At 44.4% G+C, this 23,370-nt stretch overlaps 1 protein-coding gene across 2 annotated transcripts in view; it reads left to right on the top strand.

Annotated features, from left to right (window-relative positions):
• The window catches only part of VOPP1 (VOPP1 WW domain binding protein), a 68,083-nt gene extending 50,396 nt beyond the window's left edge, over positions 1–17,687 (top strand). For both annotated transcript variants that reach the window (XM_035552481.2, XM_035552482.2), the window contains 3 exons: positions 11,294–11,371; positions 13,533–13,669; positions 17,347–17,687. In XM_035552481.2, the coding sequence (XP_035408374.1) occupies positions 11,294–11,371; positions 13,533–13,669; positions 17,347–17,528 (397 nt within the window). In that variant the 3' untranslated portion in view covers positions 17,529–17,687. The remainder of the gene's footprint in view (positions 1–11,293; positions 11,372–13,532; positions 13,670–17,346) is intronic.
• The last annotated feature ends 5,683 nt before the right edge of the window (positions 17,688–23,370 follow it).

Below are 23,370 nucleotides of genomic sequence, written 5' to 3'. Positions count from 1 at the left end.
CAGCAGGTGTGTGCTTAGGGCAGTAATCTAGCTGTTGATTTATTCTTCCATTTGATTTGAAAGCAGCATGGGAGGGAGAGGGGACGCAGCGTAGCAGTTTTTGCACGATTCCAGGCATCTCAAATGGCTGGCACAGTAAAGAAACAGACCTGGATTTGGGCCAGGGCTACCAATTTAGCAGCTACAGGAAGGGGCCTGTTTGTATACTTAGTTCAACTCAGGAATGAAAGCGCATGGGTTGTCTGTTGAAGGAGGGCAGCAGGAACTATCAGACCATCTGTATATAAAGGCAACAAAACCCCACCACCATTGTTCAGCCCTATGTGGTCTTAAACAGTAATGATACAAAACATCACAACTAGCTTCAGTTGTCCATGTCCTTACTTAAAATAAGGTGCTGGATTCCCTTGATGTTGACAAATCTGTGGATGTTGCAGTCCTGAGCACCGTAATCACCCACCTACTAGAAGCCTTGAATTTTCGTTGATGGATCAGTTGTCCTGTGCCCAACCTGGGGTGAGTCAGGCTATCAAATTTACAAAAAGGATAGCTTGTAAGAGTGATTCCTGGTGAGGGGTGAAGAATTTAATATCACTGCCTTCGCAGGCAGTCAAGCAGGTGACTGACCAAATTTGAGATTTGAAGCTCTGGTTTCATCTCACTCAGAGTTGGAGGTTTACCAGGTGTAGGCAGCTTAGTCTGAGGGGGGAAAAAAAGAGGAAGGAGGGAAAGGAGGCAGTCTGTCTCTTTGTGAAGTACTCATCTGGGAGATGTGGGGTCTGAAATCAGACTCTGCCTTAGGTGGAGCAGGAAATGCAGTCCTACTACCTTTTACTTCCACAGCTGTGAGTGAGCCTCAGTGTTTCCAGTTGGAGCTGTTTGGCTTGAAATGTTCATCAGAGCACTAACTCTTCCATGTCCCAGGAAGAACCCTAATGCAAGGGGGAGAGGCAATTTCTTCTGGCTTCCTGTCAGAGGGACAGGAAGGCTGGTAGGTGGTTTGAGCTCCAGTGAACTGCATCAGGGAGCACTGGACCCTAAAGCCATCTTGAAGTTTCTAACCCTTTCTGGACAGGGAGACCTCAAATGAAAATTTTGAAAGACTTGCTAGCACCTAACTGTTGGCCATTAGTACCTACTGGATTCCTGGACACCCATTGCCCCCTGCCAGCAGATTGCTCATAATCTCCTGAAGCAGATAAGGAATTAGATGTAGTAGGACTACTTGCCCACTGGGAGGAGTTTGAGATATGAAGCACTAATAGTGTGTTTAATATGGGGCCTGATGATTAACTATGAGACCTTCTGGTTCCTGCTGGTATGAGAAATTTACATGTCCAACTTCAGAAAATTAAGAACTGTCATGGTACAGTTTATCTGTGTTTTCATTTTGCTAGAACCTTAAATTAGGCTGTTTCTCTGCTTTTTTTCAGCTGAAGAAAAGCCTGCAGCCTTGTTAAAACATGGGTATTTGAGGTGCTGTATACTGCCACTGATGGATAAAGCCCAAAGCCACAGTAGGAGCAGAGAAAATGTCCAAATGTGTGTGTGCGGGCCAGAAAGCCAGGAGATATGCAACCTTTACAGACAACAAAGAGAATCCCTCTGCAGAGTGGCTTTCCTCTTGGGGTCTAAGAGGAGAGAGCTGAGGATATGGCAAGCCATTGGGTAGCAGAAGGTTTGTGGTGTGGCTGGTTTGATAGGAGCAGCTGAGCAAATACTTCTCAGCTCATAAGAAGTAGGGAAGGTTTTACTGTATTCTGCAGAGTTCTTGAACAGAGGTAGTGTTTTATAAGCTCTTCACCTAAAGAAGTGAGAAATAATTCATTTTTCGTCTGCTGCCTGCTCTTATTTTTCATCTTTGTGTGAAAGACAGGGGTCAAGTATCTTGTCTCATTGTGGGAGATTTTAATTGTCCTAAAGCAGACAGAAATCTAATCTGAGCAAATATCAGTTCTGTCTCTCTTATTTCTACTCAGTAAAAAAAAATACCTGAAAGCCCCTTTCCTGCTTTTGACCTTCTTTTTGCCTTACATTTTAACTAGTTAAGAGCTGGGTGATTTCAGGTACCTGGTAACTCTATCTCGAGTGCTCCCCTGGTTACCAGCAGCAGTCTTTTACATCCAAGTACAGACATTCCACTGAGGTCCCAGCTGCATTTCATCTATGAAGCAGTTATATTCCTTATAATTATATTAGCCAAAATTAGACCTACATATTAAAATATGCTGTTCTTACATGCACTGAGAGATCACCTTTGCTATGTATAAGAAGAGAAACACAAGAGTGACTTACCCAACCAAAGCCAATGGCTGACAGGTAACCAGATTGTTGCACATAACTACTGAACCAGTGATTTTCAATCTGTTTCAATTTCTTGGGCCCTAAATTTTATCTGGAGAGGTGCATGCCTTTGCATAGCAAATGTAGGTGTGGTTGCAGTAGGCTTGCTTCTGTGGTTTACTGTGATCCCTTGGAGAGTTTTGGTTCTCCTCAACATTAGCCACAAGTAGTAAGATAAAGACCTTTTTAATAGATCACTCCTAGTCAAAGGTATCTTATTTGTAGTGTGTGTGCATGTAAGCATGCTCAACATGGATGGTTTTGGGTGCTGAGAACCTGTGACTACAGGTAACCATGATGAGGTTGTCTCCTTCCTTAAAATTAGCCAAATTAAAATTGTGCCAGGGAGACACAACCAGCTCTAAGACTGAGGCTGGAAAGCAGATGTTGCCTGTCACTTCACTTTAACAGCCAAAGACTTTGCACTTGTTGCTGTTCCTCAAGCATTTAAGTGGATGACAGTGGAGGGATATGGCATTCATGTTGTAGCACTTTTCTGGAGAGAGATTAAACCACTTTGGGACTTGCTGCTGAAAAATTACTTAGGTGAGACACCTGAATTGGACTCTGTGTTTTCAGGAGCGTACTCAACGATTTCCATGCTCAGTGGGCTGCTATAGCAAAAATGAATTCCTTGAGACAACCTCTCCACCATACGTGTAATGTTAAGCTCCTTCACTTGTCTGGTGGTCTCCCCCATGTCTTTAGTCAGTAACCTGGGTCTTTATTTCCATAGTTGTACAGGCAGTGGCTTTGTTTTGAAAACTGCTTTTTCTTGAAAAACGGAAACGCACATGCAAAATGGCTGTAAATTAATTGATCAGTGGTGAAATGAACTTGGTACAAAAATAATTCCCTTTCTTCCAGTTATATTGGTATTCCAGTATACCAGTATAACTTCCAGTATGCCATATGCTTGGTGAAGTATACTGGATTCCAATGTGCTTCTTGTTGATTCTCTTCCTCGTTCCTCTTCCTTAAGGTCTAATTCTGATTTTTTTGTGGCAGGGTATTGCTCTTGAGCTTAGTGGCATTGCTCCTCATTCATGGCACAAGCAAGCCCTCTAAGTTTCATCAGGATTGTCTTTGCTGATCATTGTGTGATGTTTGCCTGCTTTGTTTTTTCTTTTTTGTTTCGTGGCTTGGTGTTTGTTTTTTGTTTGTTTGTTTTTTCTCTGTTCAGCATCACAGCATCCTGGCATCTGAGTTTCAAGCAGATTAAATATCCTAAAAAAAAAAATTTATAAAAGCACGCAACTTTTTTTTTTCTTTTTGTCCTTGAACAAATAAATACGTATGCATACTTCAGCTGTCTGCCTTCATCTGTTTAACAGTAGCAGACCTGACTTGAAGGCCCAGCATCGGCTCTGCATGGAGGTGCCCCAGTCTCAGTGGCTTATCCCTTTCAGTTCTTACCAACACTTGTGGATCTCCTTCTGGTGATTTGCCTGTGCCAGTATTAAGACCACAGCTGGGACTTTCTTAGCTTCATCTAATGCTACTAGACATTTCCCACAAATCTTTCTCTTCTGTTCTTAATTTCAGTCTCCTGCTACGCCCTCTGTTACTTATATTTAACTCTTGGTTCTGCCAAGGGGTCATAAACGATGCAGCAATCATTTAACTTATCACTGGCATGCAGCCTTTTTTGGAATCACAGTCAGGCTTGTCTACAGGACGCAAGTTAGAAATCACACAATTTACTGTATGTAAAGGACTTTTGGTTGTGGATTTTTCGTGGTTTTCTTTCACCCTTCCTTCCTCTGTCCCTGTGTCTAGAGCAGGCTTTCTGCCACCACATGTGGATTAACAATTTGTGTTTTGTTTTATGCTTCTAAAAGACATTGCTAGTCAAACATCTTCAATGTTAAATCAGATTTTGGCACATATGATACAAACAGTTTAGAGAGGAAAACTAGGAACATTACAGCTTGCGTTTCAAAGGGATGGTGTTGATGGGGAATAAGTTAGACCACTATGACCATACGGTCTTCTAAAGACTGTAATCCTTGTTTACCTCTTTAATTTCTCCAGTTTTCATCAAGTGCTGATCAGGGAATTACTTTTAGATGCAGTTCTTTCCTGCAGCAGCTCTGCTAAGAAGGGACTTGTTTGGTTATGTACGTGCACGTATACATGGAAAAATAGCTTCTGGACTGTTAAATCTAGCAGTTGTTATCTGCAGAACACATGCAAGTACAGGGTTTGTTTTTGGGGCTTGGGTCATACTCTGTACCCTTCATGTGAAACTTCTTGCTTTGCTTGTCCATTAAGGAATGAAATTCGGCTTCATGATTTAAGTGAAAACACATGTAAAAAGGTTGTTGCTGTGATCTTACAGAGTGTAACTTTGATCCCTGACACAGTAGTTCCTTGGTGTGCTAGTAATGCACGTAGTTAGACGTGGAGATGCATTCATTTCACTTCACTGAATTATGAATGAAAAGATGTACCTTCTAAATCATAAATTACGTCGCGGGCAGTTTCTAAAAGAGAGAAGATATGCTTGGTGAAGTTGCAGATTAGCAAAGCAACTAGTGGATCATGTCTTATCCTACATAATGGATTAAATTTTGATCTATGATGCAGGCATTGCCCTGGGGAAATGCAGATCTTGGATCATTGTTTATGTGTGAAAGAGGGAAATTGGCTTTAGAATAGTCTTCTGTAGGGGATGAACTCAGTCCAGTTTAGACTGGTTGTATAGCTCATTCCTCAAGAATGCAATTCTGTAATAACTGATGTGTCCGATTTAAGGAAGACAGAACCAAACGTGACAAATGTTTTTTTTTTTTAATTCCAAGCAACTCTGTTTGTTTGTTTGTTTTCAAGTAAAATTGCCTCAAAGCAAAATTTTAATCCAGCATGAGAGGCGGACATACGTTCCAGGGGGCTATAACTGTTGGGATTGCTGTGTGGAAGGTATACCAGCACTAGGCACAACCAGTCCTTCCCTGTTAAGCACAGCCAATGCACAAGGGTAATTTAAAGGACATGCATATCAATTCAATAAATATATGTGTGTGCTTCATTGTTTTTTTTCTGAACCGAAGTCTTAGTTCTGCTGGGATTTGCTATCAGGCAGTAAGAGATAGTACATCAAAGATTGATTATGCTTAAGCTTGTTTGTTGCTCCATTAATAAGCTGATTTTATTGTCATCTTTTGCCTGCAAATAATAATGGCTTTTATAAGTAAGTTAATTTTGTTGTAATTAGGATCAATGTTGGCAGAAGTTGTGTTGTTTTTTCGTAGTACATTGAACGAAGAACAAAAGACGAGCAGAGCTTTCGAACAGTGCCCGAGCAGTGGTAGTAGCAAATGGCTGCTTGTTCTGCCAGTCTGTTTGAGCAGCTGCTACCAACTGGTGGAAAACACGAACAGCCAGCACATTGTGATTGTGGTACCATCCGTGATTCTGAACTCCTACATACCTGTGTTCATACTCAAAGACACAAAATCAAGCACTTGCTAGCTGTTATAGGTAAAAAGTGAGTGTTACTTGTGTCAGATCTCAAAGAGATTTCCCTTGAGTCATGACACTGGTTTAGCTTCACAGATCAACCCAGTAAACACAATGCTTAGCCTTGGATGAGTTGCCTTGGAAAGCGTATTGGCTATTATAAAATGGGTTTACTCTAAACACAGCCATAGGGAGAGACTCCTCAGTCTTTTGCATCTCATTTTCAACCATTTGAAAATGCAGTCATCTGTGTAGGAGACAAAACTCCTTTTTGATGGCCTGTTTGTTTGCCATTCAGTGGTCTCAAGAGCTTCATAAACATTCAGCAGTTGAGCCTTTCTGCCTTCCAGCTGGTACTTTTGTCTTCTTTTGCAGGAAGAAAATTGAAGCTACTGACACTTTAAAAATGGTGCTGACTTGTAGCCTAGATAATTTAGAGTTTAAAAGTAAAAAGTCAATTCAGGTACTGCACTCATCACACAGATGCTATTTTTAATATTCATTGTTGGAACGACCATAATTACAGATTTTTAAAATAACCTTTTCCCATCCCTTCTTGCTCTAGAGAAAACAGATACAAAATAAGCAAGGGGGGGGGGGGGGGAGGAGTATGTCTCATCTCCCAGACTCTGGATTTTAGCTAGAGTCTAATAAAAGCAAAGCTCCTGGGGCTTAGCTTGATCAGGAAAATTATTTAGGGGCTTTCAAGTTAGACAGAAGAGCATCCGCTCCCTGTCCCGTGAGGTGCTGTGGTGAGGTGTGCGTGTGGAGGCCGAGGTGCAGAGCGCCCACAGCCCCCAAACCCTTCAATTTTGGGGCCTCAGTTGCTTGAGGAAGGTCTACAAGAGGGCAGTCCCGTGGTGATTCTCGGTGCTCGTTCTCTGTCTTTCACAGATCGGATGATAGCTCACCAGTAAAACCAGATAGCTTACCAGTAAAACTGCTGTATACCAGTAAAACTGCTGTATTGGACTTCCGGAGGGCTGACTTTGAGCTGCTCAGGACGCTGGTTGGCCGAGTCCCTTGGGAAGCGGTTCTGAAGGGCAGAGGAGTCCAGGAAGGCTGGGCGCTCCTCAAGAAGGAAATCTTAACGGCACAGGAGCGGTCCGTCCCCACGTGCCCAAAGACGAGCCGGCGTGGAAGAAGACCGGCCTGGCTCAACAGAGAGTTGCGGCTTGTGCTTAGCAGAAAAAAGAGGGTTTATAATCTTTGGAAAAAAGGGCGGGCCGCTGAGGAGGACTACAAGGATGTAGCGAGGCTGTGCAGGGAGAAAATTAGAAAGGCCAAAGCTCATCTGGAGCTCAACCTGGCTACTGCCGTTAAAGACAACAAAAAATCCTTTTACAAATATATCAATGCGAAACGGAGGACTAAGGAGAATCTCCATCCTTTACTGGATGCGAGGGGAAACCTAGTTACTAAGGATGAAGAAAAGGCTGAGGTGCTTAATGCCGCCTTTGCCTCAGTCTTTAGCGGCAATACTGGTTGTTCTCTGGATACCCAGTGCCCTGAGCTGGTGGAAGGGGATGGGGAGCAGGATGTGGCCTTCGCTATTCATGAGGAAATGGTTGGCGACCTGCTAAGGAGCTTGGATGTGCGCAAGTCGATGGGGCCGGATGGGATGCACCCGAGGGTACTGAAAGAACTGGCGGAGGAGCTGGCCGAGCCGCTTTCCATCATTTATCGGCAGTCCTGGCTATCGGGGGAGGTCCCAGTTGACTGGCGGCTAGCCAATGTGACGCCCATCTATAAGAAGGGCCGGAGGGCAGACCCGGGTAACTATAGGCCTGTCAGTTTGACCTCAGTGCCAGGAAAGCTCATGGAGCAGATTATCTTGAGGGTCATCACGCGGCACTTGCAGGGCGAGCAGGCGATCAGGCCCAGTCAGCATGGGTTTATGAAAGGCAGGTCCTGCTTGACGAACCTGATCTCCTTCTATGACAAAGTGACGCGCTTGGTGGATGAGGGAAGGGCTGTGGATGTGGTTTACCTTGACCTCAGTAAGGCTTTTGACACCGTTCCCCACAACATTCTCCTCAAGAAACTGGCTGCTCGGGGCTCGGACTGGCGTACGCTTCGCTGGGTTAGAAACTGGCTGGATAGCCGGGCCCAGAGAGTTGTGGTGAATGGAGTCAAATCTGGTTGGAGGCTGGTCACAAGTGGTGTCCCTCAGGGCTCGGTACTGGGGCCGGTCCTCTTTAATATCTTTATCGATGATCTGGATGAGGGCGTCCAGTGCACCCTCAGTAAGTTTGCAGATGACACCAAGCTAAGTGCGTGTGCCGATCTGCTCGAGGGCAGGAAGGCTCTGCAGGAGGATCTGGATAGGCTGGAGCGATGGGCTGAGGTCAACTGTATGAAGTTCAACACGGCCAAGTGCCGGGTCCTGCACCTGGGGCGCAACAACCCCAAGCAGAGCTACAGGATGGGAGATGAGTGGCTGGAAAGCTGCCTGGCCGAGAAGGACCTGGGAATACTGGTTGATAGTCGGCTGAATATGAGCCAGCAGTGTGCTCAGGTGGCCAAGAAGGCCAACAGCATCCTGGCCTGTATAAGAAGCAGTGTGGCCAGCAGGTCTAGGGAGGTGATTGTCCCGCTGTACTCGGCTCTGGTGAGGCCGCACCTCGAGTACTGTGTTCAGTTTTGGGCCCCTCGCTACAGGAAGGACATGGAGGTGCTCGAGCGAGTCCAGAGAAGGGCAACGAAGCTGGTGAGGGGTCTGGAGAACAAGTCTTATGAGGAGCGGCTGAGGGAGCTGGGCTTGTTCAGCCTGGAGAAGAGGAGGCTCAGGGGCGACCTTATCGCTCTCTACAGTTACCTTAAAGGAAGCTGTAGTGAGGTGGGGGTTGGTCTGTTCTCCCACGTGCCTGGTGACAGGACGAGGGGGAATGGGCGAAAGTTGCGACAGGGGAGTTTTAGGTTGGATGTTAGGAAGTACTTCTTTACCGAAAGGGTTATTAAGCATTGGAACGGGCTGCCCAGGGAGGTGGTGGAGTCGCCATCCCTGGAGGTCTTTAAAAGACGTTTAGATGTAGAGCTTAGTGATATGGTTTAGTGGAGTACTTAGTGTTAGGTCGGAGGTTGGACTCGATGATCTTGAGGTCTCTTCCAACCTAGAAATCTGTGTCTGTGTCTGTGTCTATATTTCAGGTCAGCTGGAAAACACAGTTTCAGTCACTGTTGTAAGCATATTCAAGTCAAAGTCTGAAAGAAAACTCACTCTTTCGAAATGCGGAGCGGCAAGAATCTGTGAGAAGTGTTTTTGTATGCTAGCACAGTTGTCCCACACAGTAGACCTCCAGCTCCATCCTTCTGGATGGATTTACAGGCCGTTTCCTCTGCTTTTCTGGCCCAAAGAGCCTTAAAAGTCCTTGCTGTGCAGCATCAGCAAAAGGGCAAGCGCTCATTGGTGTGGATTAACAGCTGTTAATGTGTTTAAGAGCATCAGGGTTACTGTCACTGTTGTTTTAGCAGAAGGCAGAGGCTGCCCCGCCATTTTGTAAGTGGCCCGATCCTGTCAGTGCATTTAAGGCTTGTCTTTAAAGCTCCCATTGGGTCGATCTGCATGGGGAGCATGGAGGAATGCTTTATTTCTTGGCCCCAGTCAGGCTCAAAGTTAATGTTGGCTTGCAAAGTCCTGTTGGTAGTTTTCTGATATCTGGTAGTTTTCAGTATGAGCAGTTGTTAGGGTCATGGTGAGCTTTAAAAAAGAGATGTTGGCGATGGGGATGCTTTCTGGTTCAGGGACAGTAAAGTGGGTATTTTCTCCTCTGGTGTTAGCAGCTTACTATGCTCAAATGCCAAGCTGGGTGTCTAAGCATAAGAGGGGACCTTGCCGTGCTGACCAAAGTATCAGATCCTCAGGCTTACTAGAAGAAATCCTGCCTGCCTGTCATCAGCAGGGTGGATGCAGTTTTCACTGGCAGATTATGTATCCATAGATCATCCTCCTCTGCCCCCATTTACAGGCTGAAGCCTGTGAGACTTGATGAATTTTCTGAGTGGAGGTGTGTTAATTGAGCATGTAACTGTGTAAATGTCTGTACAATTACCCAACCGTTTTTTTTAGCTTGGCATGCAAATATGGGAGCACAATTATTTAGTTGGGCAAATTTTCCCAAACCCGGATGCTTAATTAAATGTGTTCATTGAACATACAGATGTAGCCACCCTTAAAAAGATTTATCCAGTTGTGATACCCACCTCTTTTCCTTTGGTATGTGGATAATCTGAATATTTTCATCCAGGTCTGTCACATCCCATGGTTTCTGTGTTACCTCTGTCCTTTATCCTGCTAAACATGTAGCGTGTTTCCTTGGTTTGGGAATGGCAGTTACCATAGAAATTGTTCAGAGGTTGTTGCTGTTAACGTATGTGCTGGCTCTGGTTTGAGTGAAGCTGTACCTTGTACTTGCAGTGGCTGGTGCTGTAATATTTTTAAAGCTGTTCCATTCGATATGAAATATTAATTTGCAATGCATTGTTGGAGGAAAGCCTACTGAAATAATGGGAGTTGTTGGCAGCTGCAGTCTGCTGCAACTTCTGGAAAGCAAAAAATGCCTTTAAAATTGCTAATAATGGTACACTTGAAGTTTTTTCTGCACTTGATGTTTTCTGTATTCGAACGCTGCCAATGTGTGAAGAATGAATGATCTGGCACTTTTTGACTTTGTAATTCTCGACTGTTGCAGTGAATAAAACCCCAAATGGTTCATTTTTGATGCATGCAGCATTCATTTACTGTGAAGTAAAACACAGTAATACCACTTTTCTTTGTAGCATGTCCTGTTATATAGAATTAAATGCTAAAATCAATCTTTTTGAGGCAGCTTTGAAAGAAGTGTATAGGAAGGCAGTTTCAATAACATGTACAAAGCTTCTGGGTTGTGGTAGCGCCGTGCCATGGATATGTACACGTGAGTGACAACCTTATCTAGCCACGTGTAGTTTGCTGTTAGCAGTTCAGCTGGACTTCTTTCCTGGTGGTAGCTCTGGGATCCTACACTGGGTGGTAGTCCCAGAGAGCATGTATACATGGCAGTTGAGGAGTGAGGACCGTGGTATTTTCTTACTCCTACAACTTCCTGGACCAGGAGCAACTCCAGGAAAATGGACAGGGTGCAAGACTAGATCAGGCCGGGGTTACTGTCTGAGATGTTAGCTCCTTCACAGCCCTAAATAAGCAGTGGTGTCTGTCCTTATCAAGAGCGCCAGCTGCGCTTTGTGCCAGCAGGGCAGCAGTTGCAGGTTTTGCCTCCCAGGCTCACAGTGATGTTGTAAATAAAGCTTCTGGCAGGGGGGCTAGCAGCATCTGAGTCAGGGACTCCTCTCTGTGTTTAAGCTCTGTAGCATTAATTTAAAACAACTGAATTTGCTGGAAGTTTTATGTTGAGGTTGTATTCCCTTCCCCAGTCTGATCTGATGCTGTTTGTTTTGCTCTGAGTGACAACCACTCCCCTAACATCCTTTTCTCTTTTTTCCTGTGCAGATGTCGCTCCTATGAGGATTGCTGTGGTTCAAGATGCTGTGTAAGAGCTCTCTCTATCCAGCGACTATGGTATTTTTGGTAGGTCACAGCTAAATTTTGATTTTAATGTTTCCAGTGGTCTTTTCTTGTCGTGTTTGTAGAACATGAATCAGGGTATTGCCAGCCCTAGTATTTTAAAATAGTTACAAGTACGTGGTAATGTATACGTGTGCGCATAAATGAAAGGACTTTATTTTTTTGCTTATACATTCCTCTTGATGCTCCCAACAATAACAGAGAAGTGTTTCTATGATAAGCAGTGAGAAAATACTAGAAAAGGAGGCTACTTGTTTCAGGTTGGCCTTTCCTGTTTCTGCATCCTGTTGGGCTGTACAGGCAGGCATCTCACATTTGTCCTTACACCCATCCCAGCTACTTCCAAATGGCAGCATTTGTCCAGTTTTGTTGGACACTGAGTTTTAAAAGGGAGTTGCATAAGGAGAGTTGCGTGCTTTAGCAGGGTTTAAGAAAGTCTTGCCTGATGAATTGAGGCTTCAGTTAAAAGGAAAGAGTAGTACATTTATGACTCTGAGGATTTTACTGGAGATGACAGCAAGGGAGAAGAAGGCAGAAAGATTTAAGCTTGCAAAATCAGCAGCTCAGTAATCTGGATAAAGCTTAAACTAATCACTTTTATATGCATAACGAAAAAATAAGGTAAATTATTTTTAGAGAGGAATTTAAGAAAACACCTGAATAAAACCTTCTCATTACAGTAGAGAGAAAGCAAAAGCTCTCTGAGAAAACCTGGCTTTAGGAATTTTTATATAGGATTTGAAGACTGCTCAAAAAAAATCCTTCAAAATTGAAATGAATAACCACTGAAAAACAGAAGCCTGATATAATACAGAGATTTCCCAAAGCAGACTGTGGGATTTCAGCGTACAATCCTTAGTGATATAACTGAAGAGTTCTGCATCTGAATCCCTAGAGTGACGTCGTAAATCTCTGTTTTTCTGTTCAGAGCAAATCCTTTGCAGGAACGCAGCCAAAAAGGAATACATTAATTTTGGCTCAGGGAAACAGGACCTCATTCTTCTCTTGTGTCCACTGTAGAAACAAGAACAGAATTTGACCCTTTGCATAAAATATCTCCCACTGTCATGCAGTGTCACAGTTCCTCTCAGGCCTCTGGGAGTGCTCCAGAGAAGATAAGTGTGGTGTGTAGGCTTGCCTCTGGCCAACTTAGGCAGAAAAAATAAATATAAAAATGCTCTTCTTGCCTCCAACCTTTCCAAAAGAGCACAGCTTTATTGTCTTCCCGAAAAGGGCCCTGAGAATAAAGGAAATGAGGTGGCAATTAAAGTTGAAGAACCACTTAGATTTACTGGAACTTGCATCAGTCACTACTGCATCTGATAACTAATTAAAGAAACACAGGGAAAGTCACTGTTTGAATTAAAGTACTCTTAAGAACAAAATCTCCTGATGTGCTGTTGCTGCATATGCCTGTTTTCACAGCATCAGGGCAGAAGAATGATGAGGAAGCCTTAGTCAGGTTGGAAAAGGAGTTGAGGAGAACTGACTCAAAATAATGTCCTTTTCTTTAACAATGTATATGTTGTCTAGGAAGCACAAAACAAAACCTGTCATTTTCACTGCTCAATGCTTTAGTCTTCTTGCTTGAACTTAAATGGCAGTTACCGTATTTCCCATGGGAGACAAAATTGCAGTGTTACTCATTTAAGAACATCTAAGAATCTTCTTTTAAGAGCAGCTGCAGAATAACATTCCTGTTCCTACAGCCAGACCTTCCCACCCCAAACCTACTGGCCAGCCTAGGTGCTGTGAGAGCTAGACTTGGGTGCAAGATGCGCAGTTTGTATCTGTACGGATGTGGAATTTCAGTTTAACAATCCAGTAACGAAGGTCAGATATGAATATGAACTTTCCAAAAGTTCAAGGGTGTTTCAGGTTCAGATTTGTGTTTTATATGCCAGTAAACATTGAACAGTAATAAAGCGCAAGAAATGTCCACAGTATGTCCACAAGTGCCCAAGATATGGTGATCTCACATGCCATAGGTCTGCTCTCTAGAGACAACCTGTGCAACCTAAATGATTCTGTGATGCAAGAAACCCCAATATAAGCCATAGGTTGACGGCTGGTAGGTGGTACTCTGTTTCGTTCAGTGAACAATCTCAGTTTGAGAGCTGCCTGAATGCAGGTGGATTTTGACCTCCTTCCTCTCTTTGCCTAGGTTTCTTTTGATGATGGGAGTTTTGTTCTGTTGTGGAGCTGGTTTCTTTATCCGAAGGCGGATGTACCCTCCTCCACTAGTAGAAGAACCTACTTTTAATGTGTCTTACACCAGACAACCAGTCAACACTGCATCAGGTCAGAGACTGCTCACTTAACAAATTCCATTAATATCTTATATTTGCCAAATCATTAGAAATTGTGTGGGTTGTTTTTTGTTTGTTTGTTTGTTTTCTTTTGGGAGTGGGTGGGTGGGTTTGCTTTTTGAAAACTGGGGGATTTGGACAAGGAATTTCCCTGCACTAAACCATTCAGCCACCTCCTCTGATGAATGAAGTTCTGCCTTCCAAATGGCATCATGGAGCAGCAGTGTGCAACAGTATTTTGAAACCCAGGATAACACAACTTTCAGTTCCCTTCCATTATGGTTCCTAGCATCTTTACAGCTGTGTACCCATGAATGGGATGGCAAGTGCTCACTTTGCAGTGTAGACAAGGTGATAGGTAGCCAAAATCAGCAGTGACATTTTCTTCATGTGAGGAATATGAAAAAAGAGTTTTAAATATAGTTAATAGCATTTGGCAGGGGTGAAGGAAAGCCCAATATTATTATTCTGTGGTCTGGCAGTATTGCAAGTCTTCTCTTTTGATTTGCCTTCCATGTTCCATGCTAGGTTTTTTTTTGTGGCAAAGTTCTGCCTTTGTCAATGTGATTGCTCTCTGGTCAGTCGTGGCTGTGAGCATCAAGAGGATCTACCTAGTGATGGCTTCTCTGGCAGTACTGTTTCTAAGCTTCTTATGTCTTACCCTCTGGCTGTTAGAGAGTCCCAGTTGGGAGAATCCTGCAGAGTTAAGACTCACCTGTAAGCAGAAGATGTCTGTACCTGGTGGGAGCGTTTTAAATCCAGCTGCCTCTAGTTGGAAGATGCGCAGTGCTGAGATGACACCTGAATGCATGTTCAGGTGCTTGCCTTTTCCCAGTCTCAGCAAGGCCAAACCAAGACATTTTTGACCAGTCTACCAATGGCAAAAGAGAGTGCTCACACTTGCCTGTGAAGGCACACATATGCAGGCTTGCTTGGTACAATGGCACTTTTCTTCCTGGGCTGTCATTTTGTCACAAGATATATTAGAGTGAGCTTAAGCCAGAGGATAACAACCTTTTCTGGCAAGTTTTTAGGAACTGGCAATTTGTTTTTGTTTCACACTGCCTTGGAAGTGGAAATACAAGTGAGTATTTTGCATTGAACTTTTGCCTCGAACTTCTTTGTTAAAAGTCATTTTCTAAACCATCACATCTCTGTGGCATACTAGACAACCTCCTTAGAAAAGTGTCATAAAAAACATTTCAGCGAGCTCTGACTACAACCATTGTACAGAGATGGAGCATTCAGGCTCTCCCCTCCATCATGCATGCTGTTGGACACCCTCATGCATTGTACAGATTTTTGAAGTGCTCTTTCTTGCATTCTTTAGCGTGTGCTCATAGACATGCACTTCTCCCTCTCTGTCACAGGTCTAAATGGATAAAGAGATGTTACAGACACAAACCATCACTCTAATCACCTTTTTTTTAAATCCTAAATTGTTGGTTTTTTATTTTCATTTTTTTATTTTTTTATTTTATTTTTGGAAAGCATCCATTCAGCATCTGTTTTTCTGCTTTCCACGCATTTCCCCAGAGAGTATTTATTTTTCAGCAGTGGAGGTTTGGAGGCGGGGAATGAAACTAACTAAAGGATATTTTTAAGCCTGAAAAATAACTCCAAGATTATGTAAACAAGGAGCGTCTTTGGCTGGATTGGTGAATGCCAGATTTAATTTTAGAACATGTTTTTAGTTTTTCATGACACCTCATGGAATACAAATTGTGAGCAAATATAAAATAAGCACGAGACCTTTGGTAGCTTGCTTGTGCCACCTACTTCCAGATTGCTGTTGCTGTTTGTAAAAGCTTTGGGATCTGAGCTAAGCCCACCAAAACTTTTTTTGTACTTGTTTTGCTGAACTTGGAGTCAGTCTCTTAGCAATCCCAAGTGCTTTCCCTGTTCCTCGCTTGCTGTCCTGCCTTTTCTGAATTCCTGCACCTTCTTGGTGTCTCTGTTGTGATCCCCTGCTGCGTGGGTTTGTGAGGTGCTGCGTGTGCCCTAGTTCATGGCTTCCTTTTTGAGTTTCTGTGCGCTGAGGGACAGCTGGTGGTGCAGAAATGCAATGAAAATGCTGGGTTTGAAAACACCGGTTTTTCTAAAAATAACAGAGTGCAGCGAGCTAGCTACCTTACTTCTTTTCTCCCTGTGCACCTGGAAACTGCAGAGCTGAGCAGGATTTAAGTTTGAAACAAAAAAGCTTAAGAAAAAGTGCTCTGTGCTAAGAGGATATTAGCACAGACTCTGGAGAAGGAGTACTTGGGTCCTTTTCCCAGCCTGGCTCTCCTGCAGCTGCGTGCTAATGCTGGGTGGAAGCAGAACAAGGGTTCCTCATCTCCACAGCAAAGGAAGAGAGGCTGTGGAGCAGCCTTTTTCCCTCACATAGGCAAAAAGAAAAAATCCTTCTTGTTATGAAGGAAATAACTGCATTCACAATCTGCTTTCTGTCCTCTTTGCTGATAAGCATCCAAAAAAAACCTCCTGAGCCAGACACTCCAGGCTCTGGGATTAGTTGCATCCGTGGGCATTATGGCTTGACCAATCTGATCTTAATATTGTAAGGGTGCATTTTTGGATGCGGTATGTAAGTCCTTCCCGAATGCTTAAAGTACTAAAGGATGCCTAAGGCTTCAAGATGCCTGTATTCCTTCTGTGGTAATACTGAGTCCTAGAGTCAGCAAGTCATGAAAATGAAAGATTGAGTTGAAAATCCCTTAGAGGCTGTTTCATTATAGGAAAGATAGACTACTACCAAAAGAAGAAAGTGTGTTGCTCAGTCATAATATATATATATAAACTTCCAGTCCAGCCTTGTTTAAAGAGACAGAGAGGAAGAAAAGGAAACTAATTAACATATTGAGATAGAGGCGCTCTGTGACTTTAATTGCCAAAATTGCATTTAGTAGTCTTCCACTGGACATTGTGATGTCTGAGGAGGGTTACATGCTATTTCCATTACTCCTCACGGCAGCGCTCTCTGTTACTCCTCATGTGTCACAATTAAGGAATTTAGTGTTTGATTGTAAGTTTCCTCTCCTTGTCCCTGCAGGCTCTGCTGTCGTTTCCTAAATTTAATCTGTGCTGAACAATATTGTCCCATTTTGTTAGCCAGCCGTAATTGGCTTCAACTCAGACTGTTGCTTTGTACCTGTTTACTCCTTAGCCATATCCGGTCTTAGAGGGGAAATGGGTCTGTCTGAGATGTGCTCTGACATACAAGAGAACCCAGGATGTTAGAAAATAATCTGTGAAGACCTCTTTGTCTCAGAAGACTTCCCACCTGAGTTGGGAGGTGCAACAGGAACCCCCTTTTGGTCCATCTGAGATTCCTTTCTGTAGGCATGACAGTTCTTCTGTCTGGAGAACCAAGGAGGGCTCCCTTTCAAATGGCATTTTGCTGGGGCAGTGGTGTCCTTCATTCCACTAAGTTATTTCCATGGCATGCAAAATTGAAACTTTTTGCTGAAATCTTGAAAAGTGAATGTAGTCCTGTCAGTCTGGGTCTTCCCTGGAATGGGAGAAACTTGGTTCTGTGTCCTTGGTCTGGTGAGCACTTGGTGAGTGCACAGAGCACAGGTACACGGTCTCTCCTAACCCCTGGAAGAGCATGACTGCTGCCTGACGTTGCTGCTGCTGTTGATACCTTTTCTCTCCCTTTCTTTCTTCCAGGGTCACAACAGCCTGGAGTGCCGTATTACACAGATCCAGGTGGACCTGTGATGAATCCCATGGCTATGGCTTTCCACGTCCAGCCCAACTCCCCACAGGGAAACCCGGTTTACCCACCCCCACCTTCCTACTGCAACACGCCGCCTCCCCCATACGAGCAGGTGGTGAAATCCTCCACGTGAGGACTCTGTGGCGCTCTGACCTGACTGTGTGAGAAGAAGGTGCCATTGCAAAATGACCAAGATGGTGGGCATCTGCCCTTTTGAACACTTGCTAGTTCTCCGCGTCCTCTCTCCCTCCCTTCCCTGCACCTTTCCTCATTAAAATTACTTGCAAAGGGGTGATTTTTAATCTTTTTTTTCAGTAGAAGTGAATTTTTTCTTTGTCTTCAAAATGAAAGAAGTTGTCTTTGTAATGCTTTTAATGGAAACCTATATTTAAAACCTGTATGTCTTTCTCTTTATTTATTGTTTGTTTCAACCATGTGTATAACCGCATTGTGGCAGGCTACGGTAGCAGCTCTTTATGCAACCTCAGAGTGATGTGCACTCTCCTAAAATGGAAGAAATGCCCTCACCTAAGGGAAACTACAGAGAAAGAGGGTAGACATAGAAAAATCAGGGCAATGCTTTTACCAGAAATGGTGACCACCATCTTTTTTGTTTATGGTTTTCTTGTAAAACTTGGTTCTGATGCACAACAGAGAGGCGCTGTGATAGAAGGTGCTGAGTGACTGGGGCACCACTGAGTCACGGCAGCAGCTTTGCCAAGTGCCCTAGAGAAGAGACCTTCACTACTTGAAATGGTGCATCTAAAAACGAAGGACCAGGAGCCGCGTGTTTCGTGGCCACCACCTGGACTCTGCCTGTGTGAGCTGCGTCCTGGCTCCCCTTGTTTTGCCAAAGGTGAGCTTGTGTGAAACAGCTGATGACTTAAATGTGGGTAGTGAGAAGGAAGTGTTAGGACCTCTGAACTACATGTGCTTGTGCCTCTAGACTAAACGGTTAGAAATAATGAAATACACAAGAAAATTTTCTTCCATAATTTGGAGAACAATTACAATAAGAGGGAACGGGAGCACATTTCCCTTTGAAATTGATGGGAATTTTGTCACTGAGAAGTAATACTTTTTATTATGGTCTTGCTGCTGCCACAAAGAGTACAAAGAAGAGCTGTCACATCCGGGTGACGGATTTGTAAAATGCTCTCCTCTCTAGGATAAATAAATAACTTTTTGGGACTTGTGCTTAAAAGCAGTTCCTTAACCTGATGCACAAATGGTTTGGTTTTGCGTTAGCTCTTTGCATGCTTTGCTTTGTTTCCCAATTTGTCATTTCATGCTTGTGGCTGACTATCTGAGTGACCACAAGTCGACACCTTCAAAGAAACAGAGTCCCTTTTCCTGTGAGGGCTTTCAGACCCATCTCCAGCCAGGGCACAGAGGTCACCGAGGTAATTTGGAGTAATTCGAAGACCTATGTTGCTCGGGGAGCAAGAGTTTTATTGTGCTGCTAAGGCTTGCCAGTGGCTTGTGAGAATTTGTTCCTAGGCAGCAAGTTAGATTTGTGGAAATGACAGGAAAGAGCATCCCTTTCATCATAAACGTGAGTATCTAACAGAAAACACTATGGGATACTGTGCTTCAGAATGCTGGTGGTGCTGGTAGTGGTACTCTGGAGCAGACCGAATTTCTGAGGAGCTTGTTCCAGCAGAACTTGGGTGAAATTGTAACTGAAGTCGTTGTTTGACAGGGAAGGGCAAATTAAGTATTTTGCAACCTGCTGTACTGATGTGTGCTGGGGAGACCCGCTTGGCTTAGCAGCATCAAAACTCTGGTTCATGTTGTGATGTTGGTGTTATTTTCCCCAACACCCTCCCCTGTAACCTGCCTTCTGCAATGACCAGTGGCTGCTCAGAGTTGGGGAAAACCGTTTGTGCGACACCGTCACTTGTAGGACGTGGTGAGAGCTGCGGTTCTGGTGCATAAGGATGGGTGATTCTCAGGTGGCCTCAAAGATCTTCAAAAGTTTACTGAGCTGATTCCTCACCAAGAGGGACTCCAGAGAAGTCAGAGCCAATGCGAGGGGTAGATCTGCACTCTGAGCTTGCCCTTGTGTTACAGTCCTTGCAGGGTTCACCTGGACCGTATCCTACTAGGTTTGCTTAAGTACAGCATATGTTTAAAAAATGTTGAATAATTTTACCTTAGGCTGCAAAATACCCCTGCGTATGGTGAGACAGTGTGCTTTCTGTTGTGCTAGTGGGATTCCTGTGCTCTGTTCCAGAAAGAAGTTTGCCCAGTCTCTTGCTTATTGTTACAGAGAGTGCTTTATGGATTAAAATTCAGCCATCCACTTTCCAATACTTTTTCATTGTTCTCTTTCACTGCACTTCCAAATGAAGAAATGCAGGCAGTCTGGGTGAGCCTTCTGACTGGAAATATATTAACAGTGAACCTAGGAAGGACAAAAATCGTAGTTTCCCAGAGCTGATATGAGCAAATGGTGTACCTAGAGCCAAATCTTTAGTAACCTTTCTGTCATGGCAGGTGTTTCGATAGCCAGAGCTGTTTTCCAGTCACTTGGCTCTTTTCATTTGAAGTTATGAAACATGGAAATGGCTTCTCATGTCAAATACCAATTTTTCATGTAAACATGAAGACCTGGAGACAACTGCCTGACAAGTGAATGCTTTGATTTTCTTAACTAATATCAGGGTTTTCTGCATGAACTTCATTGTGCATGGGAGGACGAGAAGGAATGGGCAGAGTTGTGAATTCCCCTCTTCTATTGCAGTGCTGCTCAGAGAGCTCTTGGGGTCACCTTGTCTCATCCCTGCTATATTGCAGGCTGGAGAACCTCCTCTGCTCACCCTCGCGTTGAACCTGAGGCAATGCAGAAATACTTTTCAGATATGTTTTGATAGTAAAATGCTTTCCCTTTCTGCATCATAAGGGACAAAGCATTCACTTCTGCATCTGCAGTATAAGCTCAGTGGACACTTAAAGATAGGAAAAGATACATTTTGTATGTAAGGTCCATCACATGGTTATGCATGCCATAACTATATATATTTTCTAAATTTTTCTTGAAAATATAAAGCTATGTATGTCACTAGGTTTGTGTAGACACTATATATATATTTTAAATCCAACATTTCATTTTCTGTCAGTAGAATGACAATAGGCTTGTGATGTTAGCAGATATTAAGTAGTTTATTATTAAATATATCTCTGAGAACAGATGTTTTCTTGATAACGTTGAGTAGAAACCTTTTATAGTGAATTCTCATGCTGTACATTGAAGTTCCACTTCTGGTGAAGTTTTCCTGAAGCCTGGTTGTTCTATTTGCGAGCACTGGTGGATGATGCTACCTGCTAGAAGATACACACTCCTCTTCTAGCAGAATTGCTTGGTCTTCTCTTGAGAGCCAGGACCAGTGTGGGCATCCCTATGAATTACTTGCAGACTGTTTACATGCCTTTCCTCTCGTTGCTTTGCCTTTGGAAGTGTTTAGGTTTCCTCGTCTCCCCCCCTTACTTTTTATATATATTAGGTTGAAAAATGGTGAAGGAGAAAGAAGGGAGAAGCCCTGTAACTTTTTGTAGGGTCATATCAACAATGTGAAGTGGCTCAGGTATGTGTATTGCATGCTTAGCAAAGCTGGGTTGGTGGGCTGGAGGATGGAGCAGAGCTTGGGCTTTCTACACTCTCAGGCTTCTACTGCTCCTAAAATTTGTGCAGGTTTTCTTTTGAAATGGTTATTATTATTTTGTTTTTCACATAAGTTTAGATGTTGCAATACCTCTAACCATTTTCATTGCTCTTTCCTGAGGTGTATTTTTAAGGCTCTTTATATTAATGAGCAGATATAAAAGCATCATCTCTTGAGTAGCAAGCAGGAGAGAAGGCAGGGCTAATTCTTCACAAATGTGACCTTCCACATGGCAGGGAACTGCTTCACCCACAGGGATTTCCGTGCCAGATATTTCTGTTTGCTGCTACTGTTTATCCCGCTGGCACAGGGCGGGGGTTTGGTGGCTCATTGTCTGTGGAGGTGGTGGTCTGTCTGGCTTTCATCAGTTTGGTGCCCAGGGCTGTGTGGGCACTTGGGAGCCCAGGCTGGGGCGTGCTGGGGACACCTGTGTGGAGGTCAGGTTATCGGTGGGTATCAGCCTCCTGTTTGTTGCAGTAGTGCCTGATACGAGGGATTTAAATGCCCTAAAGAGGACTTGGGCAGAGTGGAGGTGCTTAGACCCAGCCAGGGGAGAACCGGAACTATGAGTGATGCCCTCTTGAGGTCTGCTTTTTGGTAGTGCATCCTCAGAACATCTCGTGTCTGTGATGGGGCAGTGATCGGGAGGAGCATGCCTAGGTGGTCACTGCGGGTAAGAAAACCTTTGAGGTTTCTGCTGCTGCAACCCTTTGTGGTGGGAGGGTTGTCAGTCCCTGTCTGCCACAAGGAAGTCTCCAGTGAAGCAGCTTCAAAAGAGAAGGCATTGCTGGTGACTCTTGGTGCACCTTGCCTGTATGCCCAGGGCCTGGAAAAGAAGCCCTGGCTGTGTTGTGGGGTGGGCAGGGCATGTGCCCATCCTCTGCCTGAGGTTTCATTATCGGTCCTGTCTCAGCAAAGCACGGCAAAGCCTGTGGATGAATGGCTGGGCTCTGCTTTTGTTCCTCCTTAGGAACTGTGCAGGGAGGGAATAAGCAGAGGTATTTACAGACTCGTGAGGATGCCATGATCATTGTGTGCAGCTCGTGCCTCCAGGTACAGTCATCGCATTTCTATTTGCACCGTTTCTTAGGCTCCGAGCAGGGAGGCAGCCGTCTCCTCACTCATGCAGCAAAGCTCCCTGACCTCGGGAGTTTCATGGCCACAGACCTGGCCTCATTTTTGGTTTTGTCTTGTTTCAGGTTCCAGCTGCTGGTTGGTGCTCTGCATCACCTGTACACACACAGTTATTTTTTTTTTAATCTTCTACGGCCATAACCGGTGAGAGCCCCATCATTATATAGCAGCAGCACAGTGATGCTGAGCCATGAATAAGAATTACTTGTGGTAGAGAGGGAGCAGTGCCAAAAAAAAAAACCATGTCCCTCATCAGTTGGCTTGGCTGGAAAAACGGGCTCTGTGGTGGACACATCTATATGGGGGGTCTGCTCCCCTGGTGGAGGGATGAGCTCATTTCTTGAGCATCTTTCAGGTCATTACTTGGGCCAGGCTTTGGCTACAGATACCCGAACGCCTTGAGTTTTGTTTTGGATTATGTTAAATGGATTAGCTGCCCAATGACTGCTAAGTGTAACACTTGGGGCAGATAAACACAAGCTCCTCCACGCTCTAGAAACGTGCTCTTTGGCAGAAGAAACCTTCTTACGCTGTGGTTTAGGGGGGCAAGCTGGAGGGCGAGGAGGGTGTGGAGGCACTGTGTGCCTCCCCTCGCCTGTCGTGATGGATGCAGGCTGTGCCAGGGAGCTGGTAGGGCGCTGCCTGCCCATGCACTGCAGATTAAGTGCTCACTGGCTCACTTTGGGCAGAAAATCAATCCCAAGCCTGTCCTCTACTGCAGCCCTGCCTTGCATGGCAGAGGGGCAGTGCTGCAGGCACAGGAACAGCTGGGTTGCATGGTCATGGTACCAGCCTTTCAGCTGCTCCGAGTGGTTTTGGGAATTACTTTCCTTCAGGTTTTTCTCCCTCTTGTATGTGCTGCACATCTCCACAACAGGAGACTGATGCCTCACTCAAGCTCATTTCTCCCATCCGAAGAAAACCAGCCAGGAGTGCTTCTTTCAGCAGACAGCCTGAAGCTCCCCCTTCAGCCTCTGGTGACGCCGGTCAGACTTCTTCAGGCTCGCGCTGAAGGTAAGGGCTGGCTGTGGCCAGAGCACCTCAGGGCTGATGAGGAGCAAGGCAAGACTTAGCAGCAGTGTAAATGTTCTCAGGCAGCAACTCGCCTTCCACTCTGCTCACATCCTCCTCCCACGACCCTCCAAAAGCTTAATAATTATTAAGCTGCTGGATAAG

Source organism: Cygnus atratus, chromosome 2 (assembly GCF_013377495.2).
Source record: "Cygnus atratus isolate AKBS03 ecotype Queensland, Australia chromosome 2, CAtr_DNAZoo_HiC_assembly, whole genome shotgun sequence".
In the NCBI taxonomy this organism is placed as follows: Eukaryota; Metazoa; Chordata; class Aves; order Anseriformes; family Anatidae; genus Cygnus; species Cygnus atratus.
Note: the sequence above shows the minus strand (reverse complement) of the source record. Positions and strands in the feature narration are given on the sequence as shown.